The sequence below is a fragment of the Hipposideros armiger genome, unplaced genomic scaffold (genome assembly GCF_001890085.2).
Source record: "Hipposideros armiger isolate ML-2016 unplaced genomic scaffold, ASM189008v1 scaffold_741, whole genome shotgun sequence".
Classification (NCBI taxonomy): Eukaryota; Metazoa; Chordata; class Mammalia; order Chiroptera; family Hipposideridae; genus Hipposideros; species Hipposideros armiger.
The window spans coordinates 743,953-753,789 of record NW_017732091.1 but is presented as its reverse complement, the minus strand read 5'-3'; the positions used below and the strand labels follow the sequence as shown (position 1 = coordinate 753,789).

General features: G+C 39.2%; 1 protein-coding gene across 1 annotated transcript; it reads left to right on the top strand.

Moving 5' to 3' along the window:
- The first annotated feature begins 7,059 nt into the window (after positions 1-7,059).
- LOC109373695 (olfactory receptor 1052-like) lies at positions 7,060-8,019 on the top strand. The gene has a single exon (XM_019627781.1). It carries the CDS (start codon positions 7,060-7,062, stop codon positions 8,017-8,019), a length of 960 nt encoding a protein of 319 aa, XP_019483326.1.
- Positions 8,020-9,837: the final 1,818 nt, after the last annotated feature.

Here is a 9,837-nt window from a genome sequence, read left to right as displayed (position 1 = left end):
CCATCCCCAAAAATATTCATAAATATGAAACAGGGATTTTCCCAAGGTAGGTGAAAACTAAGGCGTACAGATATATTAAGTCTGATCTAATCACAAGAATACAAAAATTTCATGGTCTTAATAATGCCATGTTTCATACGTGTGATGACATTGGTAGAACAATGGAATCTCGGGGCTGAAAGGAACTGTCAAAGCAAGTCAAATGACCTTCACCTGAGACTCGAATCAATCCTGTTTGCAGGAGATGTAGCAATCTGGTCTTTGCTTGGACATCTCTAGTGATGGGATCTCATTACTCTCTATTATAAAATGCTTGGTTAATCTGGCCTAAAATCAGCGAAACAAGAAGTTGCAAGGCTTAAAAAGACAAAGGAAGAATGGATACTGGCCAAATTAAACACAAGGGTGAGGAGATTTCAGTTCAACACAAATTTGACAGTTTGGCCAAGTGGATTACCAAGAAATAATTGAAATGTAGCAGACAAATAGTGTTGTCAGCAGGCACCTCATCATTCATACATGAGTTTGGGAAAGGAGTATTGCTCAGTGGTCCAAACTGAGGCTCTGAATTCAGACTAGAAGGTGTGACCCTGTTTTCTTACTGCAAACAGAGCTAATAACAGTATTTGCACTTTAAAGTTGCTTGAGAATTCCTGGAGTAAATCATGACGGGTGCCTGTCACATAGAACATGTGCAACAGGTCTTCAGTGGGAGATACAGCGACGGTGTTGGCCATGTGTACAAGAGGACAGGAAGACACAGTGCCCACTTGATGTGGCCTTGACTCGCTAATCACAAATGTGGTCAGAAGCTTTCCAAAGTTGAACAGATGAGAACCAAGTCATGTTTCCATCAGCACCACAGGCTGTTTGAGCTGAGAGGGAACTCCATCCACCTCACCTGATGGAAACACACGTGATTTACATACACATAAAGTTTCAGAAGCACTTGCCTGTTTGATGACTTCTGAATAGTTCACATGGTCCTACATGCCCATATGACCAGGAAGGGTCCAATAGAAATCTGGGGCAAAGCAAAATAACTTATATTCCACAGCAGTATATTCATTTTGCCACAGACACCTCAAATCGTCTGGGCTGTCTTCTAGAAAAATTATCTTGAATGCTTTTTTTAGTCGGTGTGTGTGTGTGTGTGTGGCAATTTACTAGGCAACATGAAAATGATGTTTAAAATTTAATCATTACTTTGGATTACTGGAATTAGATATGAATAGATGGTTTCCTTATATGCTCTAAGGATTTTCACAACCACACCAATTACTCTGGTTTATATTATGCCCATTTTGTTTCCTTGAAGGAAATACACCCCTAAGTTTAGCCAACAAAACATTCGTAAGTGTTAGCTATTATTATCTAATGTGTGTCTCTACTCATTATTTTGTTTGGGAAATCCTGGTTGAATTCAGGTATCTAAAAATGTTGCTTCTTTTCAAAATAACTCATTGAGATGTGTTTTATTTTTTGAATGGATGGGTTTATACTGAACTTGTTTTAACCTTTAAAGAAAAATATGCTTGTTTCAAACTAAATTCATCAAGATTTCTTTCAATCTAGACATTTTTATATGTAGAGCCATCATAACAAACTTCATCCTCAATCTATTTATTCTATAAAACCTATCTTCACTGAAGAGTAGAGAGAAAGGTCATTACCACAAGCAGAGGGTTTGAGATTGAGATTGCTGATTCATGTGCTATGGCCTGTCATTTCCAAGAGGGAAGGGTCAAGAGTGTCACATGAGCTGTAGTGTATAAGTGGTGCTTGTTTCTCATGGATTTTGATGATGATTAACCATTGTTACCCTATAAAAACAACGTGAGCAATAGGAATATGGAAAGTAAAATAGAGAGCACTCTTCCTCCTGGCCCATAAACATTAGACTAGCCAGTCAGACCAAGAAAAAAATTATTATGGTTCTGATTCCTCTGCATCAATATACACACACGTGTGTGTGTGTATACTATATATATATATATACATATTTATCATATATATCCATGTGCCTTTGGTTAAGACACTTTTGTTTAGTCCAAGAGAGTAGTCTGAGAAGTAACCAGATAAAAATGAAACAGTCTGTAACTGAAGGTGTAGGGTTTTGGAGACTGGAGGAAATCCATGAAGCAACAGTTCACAGAGAAGGAGCCATATTCAGAGCACTTTGAAGGTGATGGGTGGTGAGGACACTGAATCAGCTTGGACAGGCTGGGACCATTAATTAAAACAGGAAATAAGTGACGTGCAGGAGGCATGGGGAGAGGAGATAGTGGTTTAGATTTGAGTAATGTTGAGTATTCAGTAGCTGTGGGATATTCATGTGGAAATGCCCAATAGGATTTGTCTTCAGGAGACAGGCTACACCTCTTTAGAAATGGTTTGGGGGTCACTATCTTGAGGTTGCTGCTGAATCCATAGGTGTACATGAAATCAACCAAAGAGAATACATGGGGTGAGAGAAGACGATGAAGGTGGGACTCTTGTGATCCCCAAAGTTCACAGCGATTTTGGTAGACAATGTATCAAAGAACAAGGTTTACTGATACCACCCTCTCTAGGTTAGCTGTAGGCATCGCTTTACTGTAAATCAGCATTAGAATCAGGCTGGCAAACTGTATGGGTTTCACAATTATGTGAATCCACTGGAATCGCATGGATCTATAGATACTTAGCAGTTTCTCAAAACTGACAATTTTCTAAAACCCAAGCTATTACCCTCCAGATGTCCCCTGCTTCTAGTCTGCTGTAACCTAGAATATAGCCTATGGGTCACTGTTGATATTCTGTAATTATTCCTGTCCATTCTCACACCAAAGCCTGGCTTCCAGTTAGACATTTGAACTCTCTGCTGGCCCCCAAGGAGAGGGGGGGCGGGTATTTTCTAAGACCCCTGTTAGAGGGCTACTGAGTTGTATCTGTTTTTTGTTTTTTCCCTAAAGAACTTACTCAGAAGGTAGGTCTGACACAGTCTCCACACGTCAGTCCTATTCCCCAAAGGCAGCTTCTTCCCCAACACCTCCTCTGGGGTAGCTAATGAGGTTGTGCTTTAAGTGAAAATCACTAGGCGTCTCAGAATCAATGATGCAGTTTGGTAGCAACCAGCCAGCAGTGACCTACCCGCTCTCTGTAACTAACAGGAATCTCCAGGGGTTGGGGACGCAACTGTAGGCGAGGGAGGTGCCAGCAAAGCTCAGGACCCTGCAGTCTTCCTTCCCCTGGTGGTAACACGGCTCTCAGGGAAGTTTGCTACTGTCCCAGAGACCTCCGGGTCCTTTATCCTATAACTATAAGGACAACAACAGTCCCCTGAGTTTGTTGCCCTTGGCTGCACAGCCCCAGATTGTCTATTTTACTTAAGATTCCTGCTACCAGGGTGGCTGGTTAGCTCAGTTGGTTAGAGCACAGTGCTCATAACACCAAGGTTGCTGGTTCGATCCCCACATAGGCCACTGAGCTGCGCCGTCCACAACTAGATTGAAACAGCTACTTGACTTGGAGCTGATGACTTGGTCCTGGAAAAACACTTCTCCAATAAATGAATAATAAAAAAGTATTTGGCAATTGTTTATCAGTCCTTCAGACCCCAGTGAGAAGATAAGGATGCTAAATATCTAAAATAAAGTCATGGCTTAAAAAAAAAAAAAAAAGAATTTCTGCTACCAATGTTGCCTGGAATGCCAACCTGCTATCTTTGTTTATGGGACCATGTTCTCACTCATGGCAACTCCCCCAATAAAACACACATGTGTGCGTGTACACACACATACACACACATGCACACACACACACATTGTAAGCATGGCTTTTCATCTGTGGTCCAGGACCTATGGGACTACCAACCAGGTTTATCCCTCCAAATTAATCACTGTGAGGAAAGTGACTTAATCATCGTGAATCATTAATCATGTTTGTATATGCCTATAGGCTGGGAAACAATTTGAAGGCAGTTACAATGGTCCAGATAAGAAGTGATAAGGTACTGAGCTGTAATTGTGGTAGAGAAGAAATAGATAGATGAGAACTGTTGTTGGAAATGTAGTTTAGCCACTATGAAAAACAGTACAGAAGTTCCTCAAAAAATCAAAAATAAAACTACCATATGATCCAGCAGTCCTACTTCTGGATATTTATCCAAAGGAAATGTGAAAACACTAATTTGAAAAGGTATCTGCACTGCCATGTTCACTGCAGCGTTATTTACAATAGCCAAGAGATGGCTAACAGTACATGAAGGTTCCCCATTCTCCACGTTCTTGCCAACATTTCTTATCTGTCTTTTTTAGAACAGCGATTCTGACAGGTGTGAGGTGGTATCTCTTTGTGGTTTTGATTTGCATTTCCCTGATGATTAATGATGTTGAGCACCTTTTCATTTACTTGTTCATGTTTTAATTGGATTGTTTTTTAATTGAGTAATATGAGTTATTTATATATTTTGGATATTAACCCCTTATCAGGTATATTATTTGCAAATATTTTCTCCCATTTATAGGATGCCTTTTCATTTTGTTGGTGGTTTCCTTTGCTGTACAGAAGCCTTTTAGTTTGATGTAGTTCCACTTGTTTATTTTTGCTTTTGTTGCTTTTTTTGTGTCAAATTAAAAAAAAAAATCATTGCCAAGACCAATGTCAAGGAGCTTACTGCTTATGTTTTCTTCTATGAGCTTTATGGTTTCAGGTCTTACATTCAAGTCTTTAATCCTTTTTTAATTAATTTTTGTGTATGGTGTAAGATAGGGGTCCAGTTTTATTCTTTTGCTTGTGGCCGTTCAGTTTTCTCAATACCATTTATTGAAGAGACTGTCCTTTTCCCATTGTATATTCTTGGCTCCTTTGTCATAAATTAATTGACCTTATATGCATGGGCTTATTTCTGGGCTCTCTATTGTGTTCTATTCATGATGTGTGTGTCTGTTTTAACGCCAATACTATACTGTTTTGATTACTTACCATAGCTTTGTAATATAGTTTGAAATCAAGGAATGTGATGCCTCAAGCTTTGTTCTTCTTTCTCCAAATTTGTTTGGCTATTTGATGTCTTTTGTGGTTCTACACAAATTTTAGGATTGTTCTAGTTCTGTGAAAAATGTCATTAGAATTTTGATAGGGATTACATTAAATCTGTAGATTCCCTGGGTATTATGGACATTTTAACAGTATTAATTCTTCCAATCCATGAGTATGGAATAGCTTTCCATCTGTTTGTATCTTTTTTTATCTCTTTCATCAGTGTTTTATAGTTTTCAGTGTACATGTCTTTTACCTCCTTAGTTAAATTTATTCTTAGGTATTTTATTCTTTTGGATGCAACTTTAAATGGGATTTTTGTTTCATTTCTGTTTCTGATGGTATGTTATTAGTGTGTTGAAATGCAGTAGATTATTGAATATTGATATTGCATCCTGAAAGTTTACTGAAATATTTTATTTTTTGTTGTTGAGTTGTAGGAATTCTTTATATATTCTAGATGTTAAGTCCTTATCAGGTATATGACTTGCGAATATTTTCTCCTATTCTATATATTGTCTTTTGCTTTCTTGATAGTGTCCTTTGATGACACTTGCTTAATTTTGATGAAGTAAAATTTATCAATTTTGTTTTGTTTTGTTTCCTGTACTTTTGGTGTTATATCCATGAAACAGTGCCAAATTCAATGATATGAAGATTTTCCCCAATTTTTTCTTTTAAGAGTTTTATATTAGCTCTTAAGGTTAGGTCTTTATACATTTTGAGTTAGTTTTGTGTATTGTATAAGGTAAGGGACCACTTCATTCTTTTGCATGTAGATATCCAGTTTCTCAGAACCACTTGTTAAAGAGACTGTCCTTGCCCTCATTGAATGGTCTTGGACCCTTGTTGAAATTCAATTAACCATATATGTGAAAGTTTATTTATGCTTATTTCTGCTCTCTATTCTATCTTTTTGGTTTATATATCTGTCCTAATGACAGTACCAAACTCTTTTAATTACTGTTGCTTTATAATAAGTTTCAAAGTCAGTAAGTTTGAGTCCTCCAACTTTATTTTTCTTTGTCAAGATGGTATTGGCTATCAGGGCTCTTTACAATTCATATGCATTTGAGGATTGGCTTTTCCATTTCTGTGGAAACAGGCTACTGGAATTTTGATATGGATTGTGTTGAATCTGTAGATCACTTTGGGTAGTCCTGAACTTAACAATGTTAAGTCTTCTGATTCATGAACATGAGATGCCTTTCCATTTATTTATGTCTTCTTTCATTTCTTTGAGCAATATTGCATAGTTTTCAGTGTACAAGTCTTTTACCTCTTTTGTAAGATTTAGTCTAAGTACTTAATTCTTTTAGGTGTATGGTAAAATGGAGTTTCTTAGCTTCCTTTTTGGATTTTTCATTGCTAATGTATAGAAACACAAGCTATGATTATATGATGTGTGTGTGCAACTTTGTTTAATTTGTTTATGAGCTCTAGTTACTTTCTTGTGGGTTCTTTGGTATTTTTTATATATAGGACCATGTCATCTGTGAATAGAGATACTCTTACGCCTTTCTTTCCAATCTGGAAACTTGTGCTCCTAGTATTTTAAAGCTATAAATAGAACTCAAGATTTACATAACTGAAAAAAAAAAACTAGAATGAAGTACACTGAAAGGCAGCACTAATTCTGATTCTGAGGGAGATTAAATTCTTTATATCTTTCTACATTTTCTTAATTTCTTACAATAAAATTTCATTTCTTAAAGAAAATAAGATACTTAACAAAAAGGGCAATGATGAGAGGTAGAAATGAGTTCATACTAAGGGAAGGGTTGATGGCTTGTTGTTGGTTTTAACCAAGTCTGCATTTATTTTCACCCACCAGCAGACATATAAATTTGCAGGAGGCCCCTGGGCCTGAGCTGGCTAGATCTGCTCAGTGAGAAGTTGTGGTGCCTCTGAAGACACTCCTGCACACCTCCCTCCACATTCCAGACTGTTCCATATCCAACGTTGTTTGACATACCTGCCTGGGCTGCTCTACGTACCTGCTCACTATGGCTTCTTCACTCTCATTGTCTTGTAGCTATGATAGCATTTGAAATGAGCAATCAAACAGATGTCACCGAATTCATCTTCTTGGGATTTTCCAACCATCCCAGCCTACAGGGGATGTTCTTCCTGATCTTCTTGCTCATTTACCTGACAACACTCCTGGGGAACATATTCATAATAACAGCCACCAGGGTCAGTCCTGCCCTCCACACCCCAATGTATTATTTCCTCAGCAACCTGAGTTTCTTGGACATCTGCTATTCATCCACCACCGTCCCAGTCATGCTGGTGAACTTCTTCCGGGAGAAGAAGACCATCTCCTACGAGGGCTGCCTGTCCCAGATTTTCTTCCTCGTGACGTGTGCTGGTACTGAGGGTGTCTTATTGGCGGCTATGGCGTATGACCGCTATGTTGCCATTTGCCAGCCTCTTCAATATCCAGTCCTCATGAGTGTGAAAGTCTGTGTTTGTCTGGTGTCTGGGTCCTGGCTGTGTGGGCTGGTGAATTCTATGGCGCACACAGTGCTGGCAGCCACACTCACTCTGTGTGGGCCCAACCATATCAGCCACTATCTCTGTGACATCCCATTGCTCCTGGCGCTCTCGTGCTCAGACACCTCTCTCAACGAGGCTGTGCTGCATGTGGCCAGCATCACCATTGGCCTGAGCCCCTGGCTGTTCACCACAGTGTCCTACATACTCATCATCTCAGCCATCCTTAGGATTCCCTCTGCTCAGGGCAGGAACAAGGCCTTCTCGACCTGTGCTTCCCACCTCACTGTGGTGGTGGTCTTCTTTGGAACAGCCAACGTCAACTATGGCAAGCCCAGTGCGGGCTACAGCCTGGACATGGACATCCTGGTCTCTGTGCTCTTCTGTGTTATAACCCCCATGTTCAACCCTGTCATTTACAGCCTGAGAAACAAGGAGGTGAAGGGTGCCTTGAGGAAGCTGGCTGGGGGATGCGTGTTCCCTGGCCATACTAAGGTTTAGCTTAATGGCCTTCAGACTATGGAAAATTCCCAAGGTATTTGTAACGTGTAGTTTTAGAGAGTCTATGTCCAGATCCTCATCCTCAATTCCTACATACCAGTTCCTAAAATTGACCTTCCTCTCCTCTCTTCCCACAAGTACTCTTTCCCACTTTGCAAAGTCAAGATACATCAGATATTTTGTGTTGGTTCTCAGCACCATCTCAATCCTTCTGAATTCTCTCCACATCACAGGCCAAAGGCCTGGAAACCTTATTTCGAAGACTCCCTCCCCGGCAGGCTTTCATTGGTGGACTAGTGCTGCAGTGGCAGACACAGACTCCTGTGGTAGAATCAGCTGATGCTTGCAGTTCCCTTAACAGCTGTTCTTGAAGCATAAGGTCACACAAGTATGAAATGAGTGTCTCTCTATAGTGAGGGTAGAGGCTTCCATGGAGAGAGTAACATTACTTGTCCTCCCCCTTCCTTTTTATTGGCTCTTCCAATAATTTTATCACTTATTTTCTATGTTAAATTCCTCTAGGTGGAAATACCTAGAGTAATTTTTTATTTCCAATGTGAACATTAACTGCTACCCCATTTTCTGTCAGGAGTGGTTCTAGGAAACAGACCCTCAAAGATGGAAGTCTGGGGTTGGATATCTGATCTGATGGAGTTTGAATGTATTGATGACATCATAGCAATGGAAAATGGGGGATTTGAGTGTTCATGATGTGCAATAACAAAACAGATGCTTAAAATTATCAACAGTCACTGTCAGAAATAAAATGTGTATTGAAAACCAAGCTTTGGAATACCAAATTAGTGTTGCAATTGACTTTTATGGTGGAAATGAAGATTACAAGGTTCTTTGCTGAATATTATGACTGATTGCAGTTGGAAGCTGATAGGAAGAAAAATGACAGGCTCAGAATTAAATTCCTCACTCAAGGCAAAGTCAGCTAGAAAATCTTTTGTCTCTCAAAATTGATAAAGCTTACTATGAGAACAAAATCTGCTTCTGTGGATTGCATGATTACAAAGTATATTATAAATCCACAATTTCTCCAGGTCTTTTATATGCTAGTTAGGACACTGAATTGGGAATGAGTGGGACTCTGATAATTAGAATGGGAAAATAGAGTGGATTTGGACAAATCTTAGAATCTCGAACCCCTAAATATCTGTTAATATTCCTTGCCAACAGAAGCTGCCCCTCTTACCCTCTCTGAGGAGACAAGCTTTCCCTTAGTTGAAATTCTTTAATGACCTCACCTGAGGACATTGTCTTACATTAATGCTAATTCTCTTTAAGATGCTCACCCACCATCCCTCATCACCTCTAGACTCTTAATTGGGGGTTAACCTCAGAATACCACCAGGATAACAGCACAAGGTATAACCCAGGAGATTATAATATTCACACTGAAACAAAATTTCAAGATTGTACTAATTTTTATGGATAGAAGTCTTAAGAATATGTATGACACGGGATTCTTAGGTTTCTAGTCCAAAAATGACAGAACATATTGCTGGGTCATTTTGAATATATTCATATGGGTCCACTTATCAGAAAATTTTGGTTCAGGATGTTATCTTGAGCATCTGGGAGGAGCTCTAGCAGTTTCTTTGGTTGATTGACTAAAACCCACACTCAATGATGGATTACATTCAATAAAGTTGAGATGCCAGATATCCCCAGTATAATATAAAGGGTAGGATCCAAAGCTTCAGGGAAATAAGATGTTGGAATGTATTTATTTTATATGATCCTCTCACCCTAGACTCACAAAGTACATGAGGTGGGAGCAAAGTACAGTAAAACCTTGATTGCGAGTAA

Bases quoted from the DNA above. Each gene is read 5' to 3' on its own strand.
- LOC109373695 (XM_019627781.1), top strand. From the start codon at position 7,060: ATGATAGCATTTGAAATGAGCAATCAAACAGATGTCACCGAATTCATC.